Below are 26967 nucleotides of genomic sequence, written 5' to 3'. Positions count from 1 at the left end.
TACTGTTGAGCTTTGTGTCTGTAGACTACTGTCCCAACACCTCACAGCTGTTGACAGTGAATGTCAGTTGGAGGATGTCAGTAGTTATGCTGGAAGAGAATTACGAAAGACTGAAGCTGCACAGACTAAGAGACCTTAGAAGCTAGTATCAGCTTGTGACACATCTACAGATGGTCTGTATAAGAGTAAGTAATTATACAGAAAAAGAGAGAGTGAGGAACAATGCTGAAGGTCAATAATGGACTAGAGAAGGAAAGAGATGGGAGGAAGACATGCAAGTGATATGCGGGCTTACAAGTTTGGGAAAAATGGAGAAGACACAACACACAAAGGAGATCATCTTTCTTCACCTCTACTCTTTTCTTTCAATATTTTGTGCTTATTATCTGTTTAAACTTTTCTATATGCTTATCACTACAAAGCCAGATCCTGGCTCCTTGGAAATTGTCAAGTGTTCTCTGCTTATACTTTTCCATTGGTAGTACTGTCAAAGAATTAGGGACTTAAGTCTCCATAAAGCCCATGTCTCTCTAAAGATATAAAACCAGTGCCACATAATGTCAAGTGGTAAATCAATACAAGAGAAAAGACAAAATAAATGAGAAATACTAGATATTCGGTTGAATTTTAATATTGTTTAATGATATTGGGATTGCATTTATGTGGTATGATGAACATATTCAGTAGCACAAGAAATACATCTAGAAGGAGTTTATTACCTCTGAAAGACACAGAAAGGTATGTATCCCCTAATTACTCACAAGTGCTTCTGCTAAGGCCATAAAGAAAGAAAATGCAAATACAGCATGCTATGTAACACTTAGAGCATGCAAATTCAAACTACAGCTGTAGAATATGTTGCAAAAGTAACATCCTTCTATCACTACAGAGACATGCCACTGAAAATTGCTTAAAAATTAGTTATGCATTAGACATCAAAGTTTCCTTTTCTCAATTAATCATATTAACATTTTCTACTTTATATTGTTACTGTAAGCAGGTATGTCTTACATGAGCAGAAAGAAAAAAAGTGTAATAATTCTGGATGTAAAACTTTTCAGAATCCAGGTAGCCATTACAGATTCACTTGAAGATGCTACATTCTGTACCTCAAGGAGCATTATGAGTTCTTCTGTGGGATTTTGATTGTGACGGTCTTAACTTCTGTGTATTCATGAAGGCTATATTCTCCCCTAGATGAAAAAGAATGCAGAGCAATATTTCTGCTAATGCCTTCTATATGAGTTATGCCCTGGATAGTATTTTTGGTGCTGTAGTGCAATTGGCCAGATGTATAACAAACATAGAGGATGTATTCAGAAGACATATGTGCAGCAGGATGGTTGCTGGAAGTCTTCTGAAAAGTTACTGCAACTGTCTCCTCAGAAAAGTGGGAGACAGAGCAATTTTATTTCTGTGCAAAAGAATGGCATTTAATCAGTTTGCTTCCTTTCTAAATTGTGTGTCCGTGAAAAAAAAACAGGACATGTTAGGCCTTCACAAACATGCTAAAAAAGTTATCAGCAAAGGCCTTCTTCTGAAGAGTTATCTCTGCTATCAAAGAATATATGCTTGTCAGACATACACCTGGTACTAATTTCCTTCTTGCTCTTTATAGAAATGTTTTTGTGTGATTTTTAACCACGCATTAAGAAAATCTTTCTCACAAAAGTTCAACTCCTGCAAAATGCACTTTTATAGATAATATTGGTCTCTGTGAGAGTCTGTTACAGTTTTCCTATTATTTCCTGAAAACATATCCTCAAAATATTTCTGCAAAAGACTGTAATCAAGAATGGATATTGGCCATTTTTTGGCACCCAGCACAAGCAAAACAGTCCTTGATAGTAATGGTCTAAATTATTATGATGTGGGGTTTGTGTTTGCTTTGGTTTTGTGAGGTTCTGTTTGTTTGTTTGGGTGTTTTGGTTTGGTTCTGTTTGGTTTTCCTTCATTTTGACATTTTTGGAAGATCTCAGCATCAGCATAATTCTGCTTCCTTTGACTTACATGGAAGCTTTGCCATCAGGAGCAGAATGACCCTAGCCCTTTTAATCAAAAAAGTATGAAATAAGAGAAAATTATGCTCTGAATCACTTAATCTGTACAAATGTTTACTGACATTATTTATTAAGGTACTACACATTTGACTTAATAAAAGAAAAATACTTAAATGTTCTGAGTTTTTTTTCACTGCCTTAAAAACAATTTTATGGCATTTTTAACAAAGGACTGGTTTTGATTTCCTTCTCAGAAAAACAAACAAACAAACAAACATCAATAACCAAAACCAAACAAATTTTCAAAAGAACAACCAAAAAAACCAAACCAGAAGACATAATTCAGCATAATGTGTTGGCTATATATGTGATATGAAACATTTCATAATGTATCCCATTACCTGGTTCTCTTGCTAATATGAGATCAGGATGAATACAGGTTAAGACAAAACATGACTCAAATTTAAATTGAAGTAAGCCTTAGAATTTTGAAAGAATTCTATTAGCTTATCATTTCTGTATACTTCTCTAGTTCTCATCTGGAAAAAGAACAAAGGTCCAAAGACTACAAAGGACTACTTTTGCCATAACTTTTGTCCAAGCTGGAACGTACTGTAAAAACATTGTTGTCACAGGCCTTTCAAATTGAAAACCTGTTTAAATCAAGGATTTTGAAAACTCCTGTTTTCAAAAGCCTGTTTTAAAGGAGATTCTACAAACTGCACATTCATATACTTTAATGAAAATGTCACTTTTTATGTACATGCAAAAACTGTAAACCATAAACATAATGGTCCATTTTGAACAACCTGCAGTAGACTGCAAGTTACTATACCCCATAATTCTAGAAAAGTGTGCATTTGAGTAATTTTCTTACTTGTTTTAAAGAGGAATACTTTGCTTGACATTGTCTCTGACAACATGAGGCCTCTAAATATGATATAGACTATTCTGACAAAATCTCAGACTAAGCATTCCTCTTATGACTGTTTAATCTGGGCTGCACATTTTCATTATACAGTTCCTGTGAACTTACATGTAAAAAAATATTTACTTACAATTCTCGCCCGATTCCCGACATCTTAAATCCTCCAAAAGGACACTGAGGAGATACTGCACTATAACAATTAACCCTATAAGAACAGGAAAGTTACTTTCACAGTTTTAAACAACACTTTTCACTTCTGAAAAAATCAGAGGTCTTCTGTCAACTGTAAAAACCCTGTGGTGATATTCACAAACTATATCTAAGTAATATATTTGATCAAGGATATCTTTAAGGGTCTTCAAGCAGACTGAGAATCTTATCTTTCTCTGAGACTCCTGGTAAAATTCCCTTCTATCTGGTGTGTCAACTATCAAACCAGACTAGTCAACTGTTAGGTCTTCTGCAGATACACTTCAAATAGATAAACTCAGGACAGGTTCAGTGCATACTTAGGAAGATCAGTTTCATTCTACAAAATATTAAAACGTATTCTGTATCGTGGTTGAGAACAAAAGATACAGTAACAATCCAGGAAGAAATTTCACGGGTGAATTTGTAGCATGAAGGCTTTTGGCAGAATGTGCATCCTGCTCTCAAGATGACAAGCTCTTTTTGTCCTGCAACATTGTCAAATCAGATAATCCCCATTTTAATCTTGTAATTTCAGCTCCATATATGTTGCCCCTCTATTTTACCATTGGTGGAAATAGTTGTCCCTGTAATTATAACAGTCACCCCCTACTTGTGTTTCCCTCCTTTTCTCAGCAATGTTTTATGAATCTTTCACATCACAGGTGGAAGTTCTGTCCAGACTAATGGCCATATAACTTCAGAGAATTGATTTCTTTACACAGTACAGAAAAATATTCCTGAAAATTAATTATGTATTGGGCTATCCTCAGACCCTGGACGAAGAGGAAATTGTCACTCTTACTGTATTTCCTCATGTCTCCTTTCCTTTTTCAGACTAAGTTTACAGGAGAATGATGTGAAGACTTAACAAGAAGTATTTATTCAATAACACATTAAATATGGAATTGAGGAAGAGAGATGTTGCCATCTGCCTGTACAAAGATGGCAAGGAGTTGAAATACAAAAGTGTACTGCCCAAAGAAGTGATAAAAAGACTGACAAGTAATGCCATCGACACCTTAAGTTCTGAAGGGAAGACTTAAAAAGCCGTTACTGTGATGGTTTGGGTGTTCCCCATGCCCCCACACTTTAGAAATTACCCAGACTAGGCTCAGTCGGCTCTGGGAATATAAATGAAGCTATTTATTTACAGCTAGTACAATATACAAGCAGATATTTGTGGTATATACGGTTATATACAGAAATATACAAGGTAAAAGGCAATACAGAAACACAACTTCCCTCCCAGAAACCTGAGTCCCCAGGAGGGGCTCTCAACCACCCCTGCACCTTACCCCTGCCCCTCTCAACCTTACTCCAGTCCCAAAGAAGAATTGAGAGCTCGGCCAGAGATTAAGAAGCAAAAGTGGGTTAGTCCAAATGAAGGGTGAGGTTAGAGGGTAAGATGTTGCTCAGCCAGCAGCCCAAGCGGGAGTGAGAAAAAATGGCAAGAGTTTTATCTAATGTTTTCATTTCTTCTTCCCAAACTCCTTTGCGAAACTCTGAGGGAAATAGACATCACCACTGTTTTCCTTTCACAGCCTATGATCTAGTTCTTCTCACCAAAACATTCTAGCTAGCTTCAAACTAGCACAATTACTTACCAGACTGTTCCAGCCCGAAGTGCAGCTGCAAATGTCAGTGCTTTGTCAATGTCTTTGGTAAAAACTCCTGCTGCTAAGCCATAGGTGGTATTATTTGCCCTCTTGATAACTTCATCTATAGTTTTAAACTTCATGATTTGCTGAACAGGTCCAAATATCTGTGTTAGATAAATATAAACACATAAAGATTTTTTAAAATTATTTCCGTTGAATGACCTTCCTCCTAAATTCATTCAAACTCATTCAGTCAAGAGTCGAGATTTTTATAGTATGCAGCAAATCAAGATAGCCTAGATTGAAATTCTTAATAAACCAATAAATAAACAATGAAACCAAATATGTGAAGATGAAAAGCGGTCCACCACAAAGGTAGTTAGCATGGAGCCACAGTGTGCTACATATCTGTATTGGTTATAAATGAGCTGGTAAGCTCCAGTTTTAGAATTAAGAAAACTATTTGACTTTTCCTAAACATTCCATTAGACTTCTACCTTTGCATGTAGCTGCAGACATAGGCTATATGCCAAGTGGAATCCTGCTCCCTCTAATAGTCTTTCAAGTTCAGCTTTTTCATTACTGCCACTCTATGTTCTCTGCCAGAGGTACCAAAATCCACCATACAGTGCCAAGACTCTGTAGGGCAGGGGGCACTACCATATCTAATTATTCCCACTACAATAGATCATGAGCTTTCCATTTGATTTTTATGCATAGTGTTTAGTGACAGTTTCTATCTAGAACAACAGGGACTGATTTATATAGAAAAAAAAAAAACCAAAACAAAACCACTGAATGTTCCCCCACTGTTCAAGCTGTAAGTTTTAGAACTTGTGTGTTCATTAAATTGCCTTGTCTCTCTGGGCTTTCACTATTCAATACAGTCAAAATAATGTGAGAACAGCAACTCTTACACTGCAAATCCAGAGTAAACTAATAGATCTGGAATGAAACATACCACTATGGAGTTTTCTACCTGTCTCCCTGACTTGCAGAAACAATACAGATCGTTTATTACACAGTTCTTGCCTGTTTTATGGCCTGTCACAATTAACTCTGGCATCTCTGGTGTTCATTTTTACTTGGCATGTTGGCTCTTGTTGAGTGTAGTAGTGGGTTCAGCAGGCTGTGGTTATGGAATGATTCTTCTCAGTAGCACAGCAGCTACATCATTCTAACTCGCTCCCATTCCTTGCAGAATGATCATTGATGCCCTGTCACTGTCACCGTCACTTTATCTGGGTCAGCAAACGCTCCTTGAGCATGGTGTGGACACACCTGAAAACTGACCTAGGTTAAATATCCTTGTAGAGGCAAAACTCAGTTTTGCTGCAATTGTCACTAACAAAATGTCTATGAGAGCATACATAGCCTTTTTTTTCTTATTACAGAGTAGTTGCTTGGTGCATATCAAATCCAACTCCCAACTTGAGTGACTCTTTAGCCAGAGAAGTTGACAAACTTCACGGTTTGTTTCTGTATTACATGTTATTGTGATGGATATGTGAGACATAGGCAGTATAGGATGATGTTATCAGTCTGAAACTTGAAATTTCTTATCTATTGCCAGCTTAAGGTGGAGTCTTTGATGGCAGACTAACCTTATACTCCTCTCACTCATCTCTTTTGAGTTGGTGAAATGGACATTGGAAACCAAGAAAACCATTTTAAACACCACCAGCATAGAGTGATTCTGTGTAGGCACTCGACCTTCTAAATGGATATTTTGTACTGACATTTAAACAGATAATCTCCAGTGAGAGTACAGACTGCCAAGAATTTATTTACCTCTTCTTTGGCAATGCGCATGTCATCCGTAACATTAGAAAAAACTGTCGGCTGGATGAAGTAACCTTTGTCTCCCCAAGGACCTCCTCCACATTCCAGTTTGGCTCCTTCTTTTTTCCCACTCTCAATTAGCTCCAGGATTTTTTGATACTGAAAAAACACACATTGCTAACAATTGTTCTTCCGACTCATTAACCAAAAGCTACAAGTTTTCAACTCTGTTAATTTGTATATGTTGAAGTGGAACAACTGCATAGGCCCACAAATATTCTTGCCACTAACTTCTCAAAACTTTTCAGGTTTTCTTGCAAATAAGAAACAGAAATTTTGACATAATCAGCTGCAGAGGCATTTATATCCTGGTTTTCTTAATAAAATAAAATAAAATAAAATAAAATAAAATAAAACAAAATAAAATAAAATAAAATAAAATAAAATAAAATAAAATAAAATAAAATAAAATAAAATAAAATAAAATATGTCTTCTTCTCTTACCTGTGTAATACAAAGGTTGCATTTCAGTTTACACAGCAAGTTTTACTGTGATCACAGAACACAGCAATATTTTCAATGCTTGTGCGAAATTCTGAATTAGACCAAACAGGTATTCAGCTGAAATTGTGATAAAAGACAGTATTTCTAGGGATACACATTTATAAGGAGGCAATTTTTAGTTGTCTGTGCTCCCTTTGTCACCCTGCTGTCAAACAGTTTCCTTACTGCATGCTGAAGACATAAAATTTCTGCTACTCCGATGTCATGGAGGGCCTGTAGGCCCGAAAAGAGGCTCATTTATGCCTTGCCTTGCCTTGCCTGAACATGTTTTTCTGCCAGGACTCCTGGTTGTAAACAGGTTGTGTAAGCCACACACACCCAGCTCATGTCTGCCTGGGGTAAACCCATGTGATCCCCATATTTGGGAAAGTCCAGGTAGGAGCTTCTACGTATTATGGTAAGGTTTGGCTGACTACCAACCTGATTGGTCATTCTAATGGCCAAAGAGGCCATTAATCTCAGTCCACATTCAATAAATAGGGGTGCACAGGTAAACAACGTGCTCTGACCCTACTCGCAGCTCAGCTCGAACCGCATTGCAGCACTCTGCTTCTCTGACTCACCTGCATGGCTCAGACACAGCTCTGACCCTCACTTGCAGTGCTCAGCCACTCGGACCCCACTCTCAGATGTCACTGCATAGCTCCGATGCTCAGAGGCTCAGACCCTCATGCTTTGACTCATTCACAGCTTACTTGCCTGCGTACCTTAGATGCAGAGCTCGTTTAAGCCTGCCTATATATATATATAAGGAGCGAATAGCCTCCTAAGCCATCTGTGCACATCTGCACGCTATTGCTACCAGGACCAGATCCTGCACTGCATTTACCTATGGAGCTCAGACGCCTAGCAGCCACACACACTTTGCATGCCTGCTGCCTACCGTTGCCTGGCAAAAGCCACTGCCGCTGAGATAAACAGGAAGCAGACTCTGGATTGTCTGCACACATGGCCTGAAACCATGAAGGACCATGCCAGAGACAGCACAATATTCTTCTGCTCCTGATATCCTGCCAAGCTCAGAATCCCTGGACAAAGCATCCAGAAGAAGCCAGCAGCACCAAAGACAAAGATCGTCCCTCGCCAGGAGAAAAGGTTAGAGAAAATCAATATTTCCCCAGAGACTGGGAAGACTTATCATTTCCCCTCAAGCCGGGAAGATTCCAGCCTCCAAGTCCGCGGGTAGAGACCCCCTGAAGTCTGGACACTAGGCACAGGCTGTGACAAAGCCCCGGAGGGTGATTAATAATATCACAGTATACTGTGATGCTGTGATGCTGTGATAATAATTAGTAAGAGTTGTGAATAAAAGCTTCAATACCTCTGTAATATCTGTTGCCTCTGCCGTAGAGCAGAAAGAGTTCCAGCCCACTCTTCTGGGCAAATAACATAAAAATCCCAAACTGCAATAAGCTGTGGGGAAAACTCCTCTCCCTGTTTATAGTTTGAATGTTTGCTAGTTAATAAACAAGTTCCTGCACATATTTTATCCTAAATTGTTTTCATAACCGTGTACTGAACATTAATACAGTATTTGTGTGTGTGTGTGTGTGTGTGTGTGTGTGAGACTTCAGAATATTGAATTTAACAAATATATATTTTTATATAAAAATTATATCACCCCAATTAATTTCTCACCTCTGCCAAATAGGCGTAGGTACTGAGAATCCCCCTCTGCAACACCCGGGTTTGCATAAACATCTTGAAGAGATGACAAGGTTTAGATGATACACCTCACATTGATGTCAGTCATTCATTTGTTGTTATTTTTATAATAATCATTTTCCTACTAATGCATACATTAGCACTTATAGGATCTTTTGCATTCTAATTGTCTTTGGTTCCTCTTTGGTGCCTGCTGTGCAGTGTTACCCAAACTTGCTGCCTGAGGCAGCTGCTGCCCCATAGGGCTTGTGAACTGAAGGACAAACATGACTTTCAGGGTGGTGTTGTGACAAGAGGATTAGTCAAACAACAGGGAATGTGAAGACAGAAATATTTAATGTAATTATTATCACAAAAGAAATGCACATAAAACACATGGTGGTGATTTTCCATTCAATGGAATCAACAGCAGTTCTACAGAAGGAACTTTGCTAAACTGTGTGAAAGAGAGGTCAAGAAATGCAAATGATGAGACGAGAAGAGAATGGAATCCTCATGCTCTTTCAAATGTTTTCAGCAATGTTTGTTTTTTTTTTATTTATTTGTTTAGCCTTCTTTATTTTGTTTCCATTTAAGTGAATGTTTCCTTTCATCTCTCATTTAACCTGTTATCATAAAGTTCAAACTCAGTAGAGCCACAATAACAGGAGTCAATTGCTGTTAGTTTTGTAGTAGCTCTACACCAAACACCTGACATTTACTTGTTTCAATCTCCTTGTCTCTTCCATTTAAATTTATTCATTGAAACTTATTAACATATTAGCATGACATATTTCAGCATGCCAAAATACTCTCAAATTTTCCAAAGCTTGCGTAGACTGGAATGTAGTTTTCTGATTTATTTAGTGTCTTTGATTTCATAGCTGTGCTAACAAATGAAGAATACTATAGCATGTAAAATGTGTAGGGTATTGCTTTGTTAAGACAAAGCAAGTACAGGAGACAGAGTTCCATTATTCTGCAACAGCCAAATATGTGCATAGTACCTCTGCCAAGAAAGCATGTATCATGTAGTACAAGCAGATAGACAGAAACTAAGTAAGACGATGTTCTAATATGATCCACTGAATGCACAGTAGTGTACTAGCTGCTTTTTAAAGCCACAGTATGACATTCATGTAATAGCAAAGCTGTTGCCATAAGTCTTTTAGCATAAGGAAGAAAAAGGCACAAAATGATCCACTATAATTGTGTAATATTCTAAAACTAAGAGCAGAATAAGGAAACTTGAAAAAGAAAAAAAGATACTATTAAGTCTTATTTCCTCAAGTTACTCACAATTACACTGCTTGAATATAATGCTAGCAATCTCTGACATGAGTGAACATAGTTGCATTTTACAGCTGTTGTATTGGGCAAAAAGGTCAGTGGGAGCAGTCGGCATGGTTTTACAAAGGAGAAGTCATATTTGACCAACCTGATAACTTTCTGTGAGTATATTACCAAGTGGATAGATGATGGAAGAGCAGTGGATGTGCTTTGCCTTGATTTCAGTAAAGCATCTGACACTGTCTCCCACAGCATCCTCATAGTTAAACTGAGGAGGTGTAGTCTGGGTGATGGAGTAATGAGGTGGACTGAGAACTGGTTAAAGGAAAGAAGTCAAGAGAGTTGTAGTCAGTGGGACAGAGTCTAGCTGGAGGCCTGTAAACAGTGGAGTTCCTCAGGGGTTGGTACTGGGAGCAGTATTATTCAACATATTCATTAATGACCTGGATGAGGGCATGGAGTGCACTGTCAGTAAGTTCACTGATGAAGCCAAGCTGGGTGGAGTGGCTGACACACTGGAGATTTGTGCTGCCATTCAGAGAGACTTAGGCTGGAGAGTTGGGCAGGGAGAAATCTAATGAAGTTCAACAGGGGCAAGTGTAGAGTCGTGCACCTGGGAAAGAACAATAACAATCCCATGTATCAGTATAGGGTTGGGAATTGATGTGCTGGAGAGCAGTGAAGGGAGAGAAGGACTTCGGAGTTCTGGTGGATGGAAGGATGGTCACAAGCCAGCAGTGTGCTCTTGTAGCAAGGAAGGTCAAGGTCATTCTGGGGTATATTAGAAGGGGTCTTCTGTTTTGTGAAAAACAACCACAGGAAAGAGGCTAAGAACCTGAAGCCACTAAGTCTAAGAACTCTGGCCTGCCCAGACTTGTTTATATCCTGTGGTAAACAAGGTCACACACTTAGCTTGTGCCTGCCTTGTGCAAGGCCTACGCTTTTCCCAAATTTGGGTAAAGCAAGCCTATGGCTTCACCTAACATAGTCAAGGTTAGCTAACTGGCATTCTGATTAGCTATTCTGTGTCCAAAGGCCCATTATTCTCAGTCTGTGTGGATAAAAGAGTTGAACAGATAACTCAGTATACTCTGCCATTGTATTCGTATTCATGTCTGCTGTTGCCTGCTGCTATTGCTTACTGTCTCAGGGCATCCTGAATTACCTGGAAACTCCACTGCCTCAAGTTTACCAGGAACAGGTTCTAAATGCTTCCACACAATTGGCCTGCAAAGCCAGCATGACATTGTCTTAAGACTGTGCATTCCAAGAAATCCTGCCTACATATGAAAGTCTCCTGCCAAGATGGGGAGTCCTGGAGATACACAGATCATCCAGAAGAGCCAGGATAAAAGGTCAGAGATTGCCTGCCTCCTTTCCCAGCACTCCGTGAAGCCTGTGAAGAATCAGAAGTCTCAGTGGCTGACAAGTCACACTATTCCCTGAGAGCATTTGGGTACTGTTTAAGCTATAGCTAGCCCCGTAAGTTGGAAAATAATATTTTGTGAGGAAATACTTAAAGCCTCTTGTAATTCACCATTGCCTTCTGCCATAAGCAGAAAGGCGCTTCCCCAGTTCATCTAGTGGACAAGCAGTATATTGACCACAACTGGTATTTGTCTGCAAGAATCTTCCAGTTCAATTCATGTTCACGTATTTTTTCAAGTTTTTTCAAGATTCTATGTTATTATCTGTATAAAGTCTCCACGACTGTGAGAAGAACAGATTGTTATTAAAAGTAGCAGTTGGGGGTGCCAAGAGCTCTGAATATCAAAATTAACAAACAATATTCATTTTGGAAAAATGTTATCTTGCATTAATTACTCCTCCTTTTGAGGGTGACCTCATTCATGTTTATAAATATGTAAGGGGTGAGTACCAGCCTCTACTTGGTGATGCCCAGTGACAGGACAAGGGACAATGGGTGGAAGTTGAGGCATAGGAGGTTCCCTATGAACCTAAGGAAGATTTTTTTCCACTGTCAGGGTGACTGTCCTGGAGTCCTGTATACCCCTAAATTCCTCTCCCTCTGTGGTTTGAATGGGAGAGGAAAAGGCATGAACAGACCTGTCTCCCCCCGCCTGCCCTGCAGGCATGAAGGAGGTGAGCAAGGGGCCCTTCCAGCATGAGGGGTGCCCCGTGCAGTGCCCACGCTGGAATCTGGCTGGGGGATTGGCTGTGGTCTTCGCCCCTAGGAAGTGGTAACTCTGCTCTTTGTCTAGGAAGGGTATAAATATTGGGGGACTTCCCGCTCTTGGGGTTCCCACCTTAGAGTTCGTGCCTGCCTAAGCGTTCGTGCCTGCCTAAGAGTTCTCCCCCCAGCCTGGATAGATTCTGCAGCAGGAGCCCCTGGCGCTCTGCTCCGAAGGATATCTTCCCACCATTAGCACACCTTTTTTTTTATGCAGGTTCAATTAGGTCTTAACGACCCTCCAGCGACTTCTGAAAGAGAACCTGAGAGGACAAGCAGCTGGACCACCCTTTTCAGCCAGCCCGGCTGTGAGTTGTTTTGGCTCAGCTTTATTATTTACTGGGAAACGACAATATTTAACAGCTCGACAAGCCTTTTCCAACCTCTGACTTCCAAAATAGTCAAATTATCTATGGTATTCTTGTACATCTTCTCAAACGAACTGAATCTGGTAATTGAAACTAAATTAATCTCTGTATATAGTTTTGGGGGCAGGTTTTCAGGAAAATAAAATAACTCTATTTTTATATAAATTCCTGTCTCGGAGGCATTAATTCCCTGCCTCCTCAACAGTGACAGAGCACTGGAATGAGCTACCCAGGGAGGTTGTGGAGTCTCCTTCTCTGGAGATATTCAAGAACTGTCTGGATGCATCCCAGTGTGATCTGCTCTAGGTGATCCTTTTCTGGCAGGGGGGCTGGGTCAGATACTGGAACATGTCCAGAGAAAGGTGACGAGAGGCTGAGGAAGCTGGGATTGTTTAGCCTGGAGAAGAGGAGGCTCAGGGGTGACCTCACTGCTGTCTACAACTACCTGAAGGGTGGTTGTGGCCAGGAGGAGGTTGCTCTCTTCTCTCAGGTGGCCAGCACCAGAACGAGAGGACCCAGCCTCAGGCTGTGCCAGGGGAGATTTAGGCTCGAGGTGAGAAGAAAGTTCTTCACTGAGAGGGTCATTGGACACTGGAATGGGCTGCCCGGGGAGGTGGTGGAGTCGCCATCCCTGATGTTGTTCAAGGCAAGATTGGATGTGGCACTTGGTGCCATGGTGTAGCCTTGAGCTCTGTGGTAAAGGGTTGGACTTGTTGATCTACAAGGTCTCTTCCAACCCTGATAATACTGTGATACTGTGTGATAGCAAGCTGCTGAGTCGACTCTTCAGTGCCCTGATCTCGCCTCTCGCCAGCCTCCGGACCCCGACAGATGGCGCCCGAAAACACTGATTGAACCACCATATTGCTGCGACTAGGTACTGAGGCCTGCATCCTGACCACCGAGAGGCCTATAGGCCGCGATCGAGAAAGCTCTAAGCCCAGCCCTTGGGCCGCTGGGGCCCCAATGAGGGGCTGAAACATTGCTTCACCTCCACGCGGTAAGGAGCTGGCAGAAACGAAAAGGATCAGACACTACCATACCCCCTGGTGGGGAAACTCGATTTTATTCCTTTTTTTTTTCTCTTCTTTCTTGGGCAACCCGGTACTAACCATGGGGGATAGTTCCTGCGAAGGCAGGCGCGACCATAGATATGGGCATTTACTGAAATTTGGAATCGCCTATAGATATAGGGATTATTCAGTAACGGCAGCTGCCGCGATGGCGAATACGACCATACAGATGGGCATTCCTGGGAGTGGTGATTGTGCATAGATGGATCCTTTCTGGGAGCAGCTGTTGCCGCAAAGCTGCACCCCCCCCCTCCCCGCCACCCCACTTTCGGAGTCCTGCTGCTTAATGGAGCTCCCCCCACCCCCCCCACTTTCGGTGGAATGGCGACCGTGCATCACCGGGAACCGCCCCCGACCAGCACCTGTAATGGCGCCTACCGGTAGCCACTCCCACCACCCCATTATGGCGATTGCCGATAACTGCCCAGTGGTGGCAAGCTGTGAAAGCTTTTCAGCTTGTAAAAGTTTTTTGGGACTGTCGTGCAAATTGGCTGCTTGCAGTCGTCAGTACCGTGTCGAATCTGCCAGCCGCTGCGGCACTTTCCTTCCACGTTCGATTGTCTGGAATGCAGCCCCCCCCCCACCACGTCCCCGCCAAAGACAGCATGTGATGCAGGACAGAGACTTTCACTTTTTAACCGGTAACACCACGTTGATGAAGGGACAAAGGCACGAAAGCACAGAGAGAAAGGACACACGGCAGAAGCAACCACGCCAGAGAGCCCCCGCGTTCCCCCAGCTTTCTGAGTCACGCTGCCGGCAGAGCCCTCTCCCTCCAGATGCGGAGTTCAGCGGAGTCCCTTTCCCATCCCGGCTTGGAAAGTTCAAAAATGGCACCGACTCCGTGGGTCACGAGACACACCCCCCTCTCCCTCCTCCTCCCCCTTCCCCCTTCCCCTGCCTCTGCCCAGCGGCAGCTCTGCGAGACACCCCCCTCTGGCCCTCCTCCTCCCCCGCCTCCCTCCCCTGTGTGGAGCTTGGGCGACTTGATTCTTAAAGTGAAAGACTCGCATTTTCGTATCTTGCTACCTATGAGTATTGACGTCAACTAATTGTATCAGAATTTCTAGGAAGATCTTATTTTCCCCTCTGTTCTGATTCTAACTTCGCTGTGGTACCACACTTCTTGAATTTTCTTTGCCTTTTTTCTCCTATTTCCCTCCATTTCCTAGACCTTTAAGCTGCTAAAATAATATAGCTAAGGCTAAGAGTTTGTAATATGACAATTATGGGATTTTTATATCATGGGATGTTCTGGTTTTGGTTTTTTTTTTCTGTATATCTGGGTAGCACTGGGATAATAAAAAAAAAAAGAAAGGGGAAAAGTGAGTAGAAATCCTGCTCAGATGGCAGAATTGTGACAAGATCTTGAAAGGAGTATTGAAATGATGGCTATGTGTGTCTGGATGATAAGGTTTTGATCATGGTTAACAAATTTGAATATTTTCATGAGTTTCAGTGATTGTGGTTTAATGGAATAGATTCAGTTTAGCTTCTTTTTGTGAAGGCCAAAGCCCACTCAAATTGGCACAAGATGGCAATGTGACTTTTGTCTCTTGCAAGGGCCCTGCAAGGGATAAAAAACACTGCCCTAAATTCTTAAAGCAAATTAAGAACTGTGGGGAAAAGCCTAATAGAATAGCCTGAAAGCAACATCTAAGGCATATCTTTGTACTGTATTTAGAGGCTAGAAGTTCTTAAAGCACAATGGACAGATGTAACTAATAGCTAAGAAGTGTGATGAGAACGTCGAGATTTCTGAGAACTACAGAGTGAATCCAGAACTATGGGAGTCTGAGGAGAAATATTGGACAGCTGATACATCTGCAACTCTGCAACATCAGCTGCCACACTGAACCAACAAAGATGTGGCACACCTGCACTCTCCTGTGACTGTGATGTTTGTCTGGACTTTTGGGTTTTTGAATGTTTGACTTACTGTCGCTTGCAGAAATAGCTTTTGGGATTGTTAGCTGAGCTTGGGTGGTCAGTTTGCCAGACTATTGCCACTAGCAAAAAGGCTCTTAATGGATGCATTCTCTTAACTTTAGCATTATTGATTTGCACTTGTATCATTCATACCTATATCAAACTCAGCCTATATAAGTTCAGGCGTGGGTTGCTCAAAAGAAAAAGAAGGGGGTATTGTGGGAGAATTTCTCCCGCAGCAGGGCATGAGCTGTAAACATGAGGGAGATGTCCTTGAGCTTGCTGGCTCAAGGAAGCTAGGCTGCCGTCAAGTGAGCAACCCATGCACACCTGCAGAGGGCTGGACCCTTCTGGCCCCTGGGGCGGACACAGCTCCAGGGGCCTGACCCTGCCAGCCCCCTGGGGTGGGAACCACAGGTTGTTTGGCACAGGGTAAACCTATCTGTGCCCTGCATGTGGCTTAGGGCCAATCTGTACTGTCCACATGTGCCAGTGCCAGGCTGGCTGGATACACCTCCTCTGAGCACTATATAAGACACTGCACTACCCTAATAAAATTGTACTGATGCATAGCAAGCTGCTGAGTCGACTCTTCAGTGCCTTGGCCTTGATCTCACCTCTCACCAGCCTCTGCACCCCGACAGATTCAGGGAGTGACAGGACTAGGGGGAATGGAGCAAAGCTGGAGATGGGTAAGTTCAGGCTGGACGTGAGGAGAAAGGTCTTCAGCATGAAAACGGTGAGAGCCTGGAATGGGTTGCCCAGAGAGGTGGTTGAGGCCCCATCCCTGGATTGCGGCCTCAACCTGACCTAGGTGCCAGGCTTCATGGGGCTCTGGCCAGCCTGCTCTACGGTAGGGTGTCCCTGCCCATGGCAGAAGGAGTGGAACTAGATAATCCTTGTGGTCCCTTCCAACCCTGACTGGTTCTATGATTCTTCCTCCTGATCTTCCAGGTTAATCATTAGACAGCTATACTTAGCTAGACAGCTATACTTAGCCTTGAATCTGATACAACAGTAGGTTTAGAAGTATATTAGACTGTGTTATAATTATACCAGAAATGAAATACTTACCTGGGGGCCTTGCTGTACACCAGGCAGCAGAGGATTCCCAAGAGTATACCTTTTCACTCTTTCAACACTTCTGCAAACAAACTCATCATAAATAGGCTCTCCCACAAAAATCCTAGATCCTGCTGTGCAACATTGTCCCTGGTGGTAGAACAGACCGATATGTGCAAATTCCACGGAAGCATCCACTGCAAAAGAATACAGAGCTCATCAGATCATAAACTTCAATAGTGATATCATAAATTGTTCACAAACATTTGTCATTCTATCTAATTTCTCTTTTTAACACTATTTTTATTTTTCTGGTCCTTGAACCCACAGATATTCTATCATCGACTTATGTCCAAATCTGCTCTTACGAAGAGTAGCATAGTATACCTAGACAAACACACATTCAGCTATTCTATGTGAAATGTAGATTCAATGTTATTTGCCCTATTAGCAACACCAAGAGGAGTGTTCAGATAGAAAGTTAATAAACCTATGTGAGAACCATCTACTTACTTTAGTTCTATCTTCCTGGTTCTAAACTACCGTTAAGATAGATAACCGGTGATTCATATACATTCAAAGCCATCAGTATTTCATTGCCAATCTGATTTGCAACTATGACTTGACCAGAAAACATGAAAAAAATACTGCCTCATTAAATAAGTACAAATAATTTGCTGACAGAGGAAAGACTTCCATAAGTAGTGTGGTGTGCTCATATAATAGAAATGCTACTAACAGTCTGCGTCCGCGAATATAATGTTAGGACTTTTTCCTCCAAGTTCCAGTGTAACTCTCTTCAGATTGCTTTTCCCTGCTGCTTCTTTAATCAGCTTGCCAACCTAAAAAGTTAGGCAGAATTTGTTATGCCTTCAATAACACTTTTTAAGTTTCTCACAAATTAAAAGAATTCACAGTTCACTATCCCAGTAATTATAGAAATGAAAAAAAAAAAAAAAAAAAGATTCAGGGTGCATGTAACATTCAGCCTATGAAACAAGAATGCTTTCTAGAGAGTTTCCTGGTGGAGATATGCAAGCTTTCAGAGACGATTGGTACTTATTTTAGGTTACCACCACTCACCTCCTGCTATCTAATATAAAGTAGGCACTGACTTCCACTCTGCCAGTTACTTCCATTGGATTGAAATTCCTCTGATTGGTACACAAGAAAGCCCCCTCATGCACAAAGTGTATGAGAGAAAAAGTAGAAGTCTATGCTGCCTGAATGGTCAACTATTCCTAATTCTAGTTACTCCCTTTGAAGAAAGAAGAGGAAACTGAAAGGTAGGACTTTCACCCTGCTTCATTCCATTGACAGGGAAATTAAAGGAACAAGCTAATATGAATTGTCCTGGGAAAGGTGCGATGGGAAAATGTGCTAGCAGGCCCTTGTGGTCTTGGTCTATAACTGTTCATATGGGATAATCCTGAGGTAGATTGCTCTGTCTGCCAGACGACTTGCCTTCACTTCTTACTCCAAAATTACACTGTCAGAAGATGAATGCAGCAAAGCCCATAAACACTGCTTTGGAACATGAGGAATTTCAGTTGTTACTGCCCATAGAACATCGGTGGAATATTTCTCAGATGTCAGAGTTTTGGGTTGTTTTCCCATTACTTTAAAGTTTCTCTAAGTAAACATCATCTAGCAGTCAACGTGTACAGATTTTTGATGTGAGGCAATGCTATCTTTGGAACACACATCTAAGTTAAGAAGCCACTTGGCAACATTTCCATATAGCATGCATACAGGCAGATAATACAATGTACTGTGTTAAAATACGAAGCTGGTTTATGCCTGCACTGAAAATTTTGCAATCATATCATGATCTTCCTATCAATTATTAAACTGATACATATACATATTCAAACACACTTCCAAGACAGCAGATAATCATCAGTATCATATAAATGCCAAAATGTCATTACCTCAACATGTGTGTGTGCATGGAATCATAGAATCAACCAGGCTGGAAGAGACCTCAAAGATCATCTAGTCCAACCTATCCCCTAGACCTATCCAGTCAACTAGACTGCCTCATCCAGTCTTTTCTTGAACACCTTCAGGGACGGTGCCTCCACCACCTCCATGGGGAGCCCATTCCAACAGCAAATCACTCTCTCTGTGAAGAACTTTCTCCTAACATCCAGCCTATACTTTCCCCAGCACAATTTGAGAATCAGAAGTAAAATTTCTAAAGTACATTTCTATTGTTGTGTAGGGCCTGTAGGCCTGAAAGCAGGCTAATTTATGCCTACTCTGGCTGGACATGTCTCTCTGCCTGTACCAGGGGTAAACGAGAACAAAGGGACACCTGATTGTATAAGTCCCCACACGCCCAGCTTGGGCCTGCCTGGTGCTGGGCCCACATGATTCCCATGTTCGGAGTCCAGGTCTGTGGGTTTTCCCTAGTGTGGTAGGGTTCGGCTGACTGCCAACCTGATTGGTCATTCGAGTGGCCAATAAGACCATTAACTCTCGGCCCACATTTGATAAATAGAGGTGCACGGGCTCACATGCAGGGCCTTCTCCACATTACTTGTGGCTCCTCCACATGCTTGCCTGCCTGCCTGCCTGCGTACTTCTTTGCAGCTTTATGCCTGCCTTTGTATGAGTGCCTGGTGTGCACATTGCTGTGGGTTGCCGGGAGCAGACCCACTTGTCTGCATTCAATCGGCCTGAGGAGCAAGCATTGGACCCATGCTCAGACTGCACGGAATCCTGCCTCTGCACCTGGAGATCCTGCCTGCGTACCCCTGGAGAGAGCATCCAGCAGAATCCAGCAGCAGTAAGGCCACAGTCTGCCATTTCCCCTGATGCTGGAGGATTCCAGCCTTAAAAGGTCCACAGGCAGAGACCCTGAAGAATTGGACACTTGCAACAGGCTGACGCAGCCCCAGAGGGTTCTTAATAATTGATAAAAATTGTGAGTAGATGCCTCTGTAATTTCTATTACCTCTGCCATAAAGCAGAGAGTAGTTTTGTCCAGCTTTGCTAGGCAAACAGTATAAGACCTCAGGTAGCATTGAGCCACAGGGAAACTCTGTCTCTGTTAATAGTTTGAATGTTTGCTAGTTATTAATAAAATTTTGTAGATATATATCCCAGAATGTCTTCATAACAGTGTAAAGAATCCTTTTAATATTAAAGTTCAGTGGTTGGGGGTGGCGAGAATTGAAATACTGGAAGTTAATAAATACATATTTTTATAAATATCCTCTCACATTAATTAATTTCTCCCCTCTGCCAAATAGGCGTAGGTACTGGGAATCCCCATCCGCGGCATCTACCATCCTGTTGTTATTAAAACTAAAAAGAACAAAATACAGCCTCTTTTGTTTTGTGTGTTTCTTAAAATAACTATTCTCTAAAAAAGAAGCAAACCAAGAGTTATGAAAATGTTTTGTTTCTAAAGAACAAGACTTACAATAGCCATGGCTTACATGAACATATTGTATCTCATGAAATACTTTTCTTTGAAGGGCTTTCCTGCAATATAAACATGCTTTAAATATGTTTGAATTTAATAATAACCAACAAATCATTAAACAGACTTTGTTTAACAAAGCAGCAGCCAAAACAAAGAAAAAAGTTAAAACAATTACCTAGAAGAATTTAGACATTAAATCTCTACTGGGAATTAGAGAAGCACACTTCCTGCTATATTTCCTTGCTTTCATTATAGTACCTGTGTTGAGCCTGTGAAGGCTACTTTATCTACATCCATGTGGTGAGAAATTGCTGCTCCAGCAGTGGGTCCAAAGCCTGGCACAATGTTCACAACTCCAGGTGGAAATCCTGCCTAAATTGAAGAGAGAACTCTGTCAACCTGGGGAAGGATAATGACTAGAAGAACATGTCATACAATCTCAATTCTCTTTTAGGTCCTCCAGCCACCATTTCTCAGTCATATACTTACTTATGATTTTTACATCTTTCTCTCATCTGTCTTTTAAGCTATTGAAGTGGCTCCTTCTTTTCTTTTCTTTTTTTTTTTTTTTTTTTATGGAATGTTTTCTTTTAGCTATTTTTCAGTGTCATTACCAAGGAATAAATTTATTTTTCTTTCTCTCCACCAGGCAGAATTGTAAAGAAAATTATTGCTTAATTTCATATTTGCTTCTGCTCACACTCGGTGGAATTTAAGTAGTTATCTGACTTGCTCTGAGACCCTTTTAAAAAAAGATGGAAATAGTACTTAAAACTCAGTGTCTTTATGTCTTCCTCTGGGTGGGTTGAAAGCAGAGAGTGTGCAACATGGGAGTTTACAACAAAAAAAAAGGCAGATTTGCTACAAAATGTGAGAAAAGTGTCTGTATCTTACAAATTTTATATTTTCCTGTGAGCCAAATCATAGAATCATAGCATCATTACAGTTGGAAAATATCTTTAAGATGATGGAGTGCAACTGCACCTAAATTTTTGTTTCCCACTAAATCCATATTAGTTATGTTCCAGACAAAATATGTTACTTTCTTACAACAACCTGTCAAGCAAACTCCCATGCATTAGTGGAGTGCAGCTAGATTTCCTCTCAGCTTATGATGCAGCTACGGAATCTCAATGACAACTGCAGAGCAAACATGGCATTAGAAGACTAACAAGATGTATATTCTGTATTATCACTCAAATAAATATTTCTTAGCATTAATTAAGAATTTGAAATTGCATTAAAGGGTTCCATTTTCATTTTGAAAATGGTGAACTTCATCTAGTGAGCTATAACTTTTAAACTTCCTGTCTTGTCTTGTGGAAACCAGACAATTACTTCTGTTTGAATAACAGTTGTTTTACAGGTTCATGCTTAGACACATTACATCAATGATTTTTATGTTAATTTAATGTTCTGGATTCATATTTAGTTTAGAACTAATGAGATTACTTCTTTAGCATTTTGTTCCATACAGCAAAAGAAGAAAAGTGGTTTGTTGGTTTGCTTTTTTGATTTGAAATAATGCACACTTCCCACTTTTTCTTGGGCTTTCCATATCTGTAGTTAGAAGCTATTCTCTACAAATTAGCAAAGAAGTCTTGTGATCACTACTAAGAAGGACAATGAGGATTACCAAAAGTTATACTATTTTTCCTTTTAATGCAGATATTTGAGAAGTGGAAAATTAAATTAGACCTTGACATAGCTTCACAAGTCTAAAGTATATACTGAAATGATTACTGAGATTTTGATCACTGTCAGGAGTTTGTTTTGCAACTCTATTTGGCCAATATGTGTGCAAATTAAAACTCAATTAGATCTGAATCAATAAATCTTGAAGGACTTGGTAAAATAAATATTTCCCTTTGTAAAAAGATCCACAATATTCTCCAGACAACATACCAAAGTAGTTTAAAATTTGTGGTGTACTTAAGCTTCTCTTCCAGTTGAACACTAATTGAGTGGGTGAAATGAGAATCATCTTCCCTTTTACTAAATATGTATTCTACCTGTTGTTTCCAGTCTGTAACCGTTGCAAGTGTATGACCTCTCTTTTCAGTAAATTAGAATACTAGAATAAATATTTCATTAGACTTGGAGCAGAACTATGTTACTCTCCATGCAAAGTCACTTTTTCAGTGAATTATACTTTCTGATACTTACTGTTAAAAATTAATTAAGTATCTCTGTTATTTCTTGTCAAGCAATTCCTCTTCCACAACATGTGGTGGAGGGGCATCAGCCCCAAAACTGAGGCTTTTCTATGCCTCTACATGCCCGGACATGTTTTTCTGCCAAGACCCATGAGACAGCAAACAAATTGTGTAACACATACACGCCTAGCCCATGTGCCTCTGAGGGCCGGGCAGGTAATCCCCATTGGGAGGGTCCAGGCATGTCTCTATTGCCTATTGGGGCAAGGTTTGGCTTACAGCCAACCTGATTGGTCATTTTAGATGTCCAACAAGCCACGAATCTCAGCCCCAGAGCCTATAAAGAGGGGTGCATAGCAGCACCACGTGTTCAGTCTGTTCGAATGGTCCAGACTGTTTACCAGTTCAGAAGCTTAGAGCATTTAGACTCAGCTCTGACCCACAGCAGCACCCTGGTGCCCTGACCCTGCTTGCATGGCCTAGACACAGGATCAGGCCTCACTCACTTGCAAGCATTACGGAGGCCCAGACCTCGTGCATTGATCACAAGGCGCAGTCAAGCTATCTGCGAGCCTTCTGAGAAGCAGAGCACATTCATGCCTGCACCATACATATATGGGGAGCCGAGAACCCCCTGCCTAGCCTAGAGCTATCTTGATTTATCTACAGAGTTAAATCTCCATGCAGCATGGCATAGACCCTGCCTGCCCGGCATAGATATTGCTTGCCAGCTATCCTGTAACTCTGGAAAGACCCAGAGCCAGCAGACCCCTTTTCAGATGGTCTGCAAACCTGCAAACGCAGCCTGCTAGCTACCAGACCGTGTCAGAGGTTACAAGGGCAAATCCTTCTCCTGCACCTGGAATCCTGCCAGCTGACCATTCCTGGACACACGGCTTCCAGAAGCAGCAGCTCCGAGGCAGAGATCACCCCAGGAGAGAAGGTTAGAGAAACTCTATTTACCCCAGAGATTGGGAAGACTGGGAAAACCTTTATCGTTCCTGCAAGCCAGGACAGACTCCAGCTTTAAGACCCGACTACTGGGCACACGCTGAGACAGACTCCTGGGAGGGCGATTAATGATTAATACTCAAGAGCATCACACCTAAGTAAGCTTTAATAACTTTGTAGTATAAATTATCTCTACCTAAAGGACACACATAGTTACAGCCCTTGCTGGGCAAACACTAGAGTGGTTAAGAGGCATTAAGCCTAAGAAATCTTTCTCTCTGTCAATAATTGTTAATAATTTGATATTTCCACTTAATAATCAATCCCTGTAAATATAAATATCCCAAGCTATTTTCACAAACTTTCAATGAACCGGATTTCATAGTGGTTGGGGGTGGTTGTCGTGGAGGGTTGAAGAGGCCTCTTGAAAAGCTCTCATTTATACAATATTATGGCTCAAAAGACCATCTATCGAGAAATCAAAAGCCCATGGCATCAGCCCTGGTAACTGACTAAACTGCCGTTACAGGCTGTGAGAATATTTGTCCCCCAGAGGGGCATAATCTGTAAACATGGGCCGTTGTTTTGGGAGAAAGACCTTGGTTCTCAGACATTGTGAGCACCCACAAACATCTGCTGGGGGCTGACCCCTGGGTGGTACTACAGGTTGTTTTTGGTAAAAATTAGCCAATTGTGAATTACTTATAACTTTGAACCAATCTGTATTGTTCACGTATGTCAGACCAAGTTTGGCTAACACACCTCTTCTGAAACAGTATAAAAGGACTTCATTATCCTAATAAAATAGCTTCCTTGCTTGCTCTCGCACCAATCGCTCTCACACACACATACACACATGCACGGCACAGCCCGGCACTCGCACGGCATTCGCATCCGCACCGATCACACTGCAGCATCGAAGCTACAGCCAACTCAGCAGCGCTCTGATCCTTGCCAGCCTTCAGAAGCCAACACCCAGCTTGGCTCAGACCTGTGGAAGCACAGTGCGCCCTGATCCACGATATTTAGAACTTTTCAGAACTGAATATGGACAGTGAGTAACTGAGAAAACTTGATCTAAAGCCAGAATAATCTCTCAAAGCCCTCCAGTGGAACTCTCTCAAGCCACAGACTCTCTTCCTAAATTCTTTCAAACTGTTGCTAAATTCCTGATTTCTTATACATAGTCATTCTGTAATTTAATTCGCAACCGCATATAAAGGACTTACATGGGATAGTTATAAATAAGTTTGGGGAAGGGGATTCCTAGTGTTTATAATAATAAATCATTTAAATTATTTCAAATTCGGCCTCGCTTTTCCTTCCCCAAAACCCAGACAAACTCCTCTCCACAGCAGTGGTGTAAATTTGTAAATATTAATTTTAATAAATAATTTTATAAAAAATCAAAACCTCCTCAAATTAATTTCTCACCTCCCCCTAACAGGGGAGGAATAGAGATAACCCCTCCATGACACAACATTAGCTAATAGCATTTACCATGTGACCCAGTAACAGCAAGATGTGGCTCCTCCCTTATAGCCATTTAGTTTCTGTGAGATGTTAATGCACAACAAGTTGGTACCCTCTGCTGGATCATTGTTTTGAAGTAGAACAATAAAATATATCAAATAATTTTCATTAACACTGTAAGATGACTGTGCTGGGGATTACTGACTCTTCAAACATTTTAGATTACATTTATGTATTTTATTCTAAAGAAAGATAGCTAAGCTATTTAATTGTTCTTTAGGTGTTTGCTGGTCTGCACATAATAGTCTGCATAACTTTGGAAAAAGGAAAGAAACTACCACAGGCCTTGTGTTAAAGAGCACAAAATGCATTCTCCCAGTTCCTGTGTGAAAAAAGTTCACAGGACTGGCAGCAGTCGCCAGTTCAGTTTCACAGCTCCCTCTTAACAGTAAACCCAGGCAGATAAAAAGTTTGTTCCATTAAAAACAATAATTAGATGTACAAACAGGTCTTTTCTTGTGATAGTTATTATAATAGAGCCATTGCTACCCACTTTTAAGTATTCTGCCCTTGAGTTCTTGTTTGCTTTTGACTTTGAAATGCACTGTGCTTTCGTAACACAAATATGTTTGCCAAGGAATGGAGTTTATTAATTGCATTTGTGCTTCTTTTTGTGTGCATGGATGAGGCTGAAAGATATGTATGCTTTTGTCCTGGATTAGCTTCACTGGTTTACTGTAAGGTAAGATCCATAGCACAAGGCTAGACATGCAATAAGAAGTACTTGCAGAGGACAGCCTGGCTTATATTACCTTTGTGGCATTTCAGGTGCAGTATACTCTTTCATTCCTGAGAACAGAAAAAAACTCTGTTGTTGTTGACTCACCTCTATAATTAAAGATGCCATGTGTAGGGCAGTCAGTGGAGCTTGTTCTGCTGGCTTAACAACTACAGTGTTTCCACAGGCAAGGACAGGGGCGATCTTCCAGATGAACATAATCAATGGGAAGTTCCACTGAAAAATAGATGAGAAAGTGTATCCTATTTCTGACACTTTGCCAAAATGTCTTTGCATTTTCTGTGATCATAGCGAAAATTCTCAACTGAGTGGTTGAACTCTTTCCAGAATGATGATACTGTTAAAAAAAGTAACTGGCAAACCATATTACTAAAAAACAGCAATTTTGCTGTATTCTGAGTCCAGAGGATTAAAGCTTTTAGTTAAAAGCTACATTTCACTCTTCTAACAAAGCCCTAGACAAAGTTGCTGGATTAGCAATGATTGGGATTTTTGCTGTTTTAAATTATCACATTTATTATCAACTAGGTTTTCTGAGAAAGACAAGGTAATAACATATAAGCACTACTCTCTTCCTTGGAGAATTCACCAACAGCTGTCCATTGTGGTCAGTTTAGTGAAAGTGGAAACAAACTGACTTCTTGGGATCTGTATTCAGCAATATGAGGGACTACATGGCTGGGTATGCCCCTATGAGAGTGCTGCTAATAGTTTTGGAAGCACTGAGCTCATCAGACTCGGCACAAAATACACACCTTGATCAAAGTGGGGAAAAAGGCAGTTAACCTGTAATGTCAAAAAGGCTTGCAGATGTATCCATGCAACTGCTTTTTAACACTCTCCTTACGGAATTTCTGTTTCACCCTACACCCAGAAAAAACAGGACCATAAACAGCATAAAGTAAGGGATTACAGAGTTTTCTGGATCATCATCACTAAAATCTAACTGTGAATGGAAAGAAAGTGGAAGCTGTAAGCTAGCAAAAGCATTTTTCAATGTTCACATAGTTCTCAAAGATTTTCGTTTACAAGAAAACTTCCAGTTCAATGAGTTCACTTTTCAATGGAGAGAAAAAAAAAGATATACTTAGAAATCCTTGATCATTGAGTTCTAACAAGCCCAAGTACTGAGTTCTGCACTTTGGCCACAACAACTCCATGCAGCACAACAGGCTGGCGACAGAGTGGCTGGAGAACAGCCAGGCAGAGAGGGACCTGCAGGTACTGTTTGATAGCCAACTGAACATGAGCCAGCAGTATGCCTAGGTGGCCGAGGAGGCCAGTGGTGTCCTGGCCTGTATCAGGAATAGTGTGGCCAGCAGGACCAGGGAAAACATTCTGGCCCTGTACTCAGCACTGGTTAGGTGACACCTTGAGTACTGTGTCAGTTCTGGACTCCTCAATTTAAGAAAGATGTTGAGGTGCTTGAATGTGTTAAGACTTCAGGACTTCAAAGTTTCTGATTGGCAATTTTTCACAAATGAAATTGCATAGACAAAATTTCAAAAGTATTTGTTTGTAACAGGAAACCTTG

At 41.1% G+C, this 26967-nt stretch overlaps 1 protein-coding gene across 1 annotated transcript; it reads right to left on the bottom strand.

Moving 5' to 3' along the window:
* Nucleotides 1–620: 620 nt before the first annotated feature.
* LOC135192954 (aldehyde dehydrogenase, cytosolic 2-like) lies at nucleotides 621–25632 on the bottom strand. The gene is made up of 10 exons (XM_064176340.1): nucleotides 25521–25632; nucleotides 20313–20426; nucleotides 17361–17463; nucleotides 16634–16818; nucleotides 13670–13809; nucleotides 13295–13565; nucleotides 6510–6659; nucleotides 4725–4882; nucleotides 3059–3133; nucleotides 621–1193 (listed from the first exon to the last, which is right to left on the bottom strand). Exons 1-10 carry the CDS (start codon nucleotides 25629–25631, stop codon nucleotides 1121–1123), a joined length of 1380 nt encoding a protein of 459 aa, XP_064032410.1. The 5' UTR covers nucleotide 25632; the 3' UTR covers nucleotides 621–1120.
* Nucleotides 25633–26967: the final 1335 nt, after the last annotated feature.

This window comes from Pogoniulus pusillus, chromosome Z (assembly GCF_015220805.1).
Source record: "Pogoniulus pusillus isolate bPogPus1 chromosome Z, bPogPus1.pri, whole genome shotgun sequence".
In the NCBI taxonomy this organism is placed as follows: domain Eukaryota; kingdom Metazoa; phylum Chordata; class Aves; order Piciformes; family Lybiidae; genus Pogoniulus; species Pogoniulus pusillus.
Note: the sequence above shows the minus strand (reverse complement) of the source record. Positions and strands in the feature narration are given on the sequence as shown.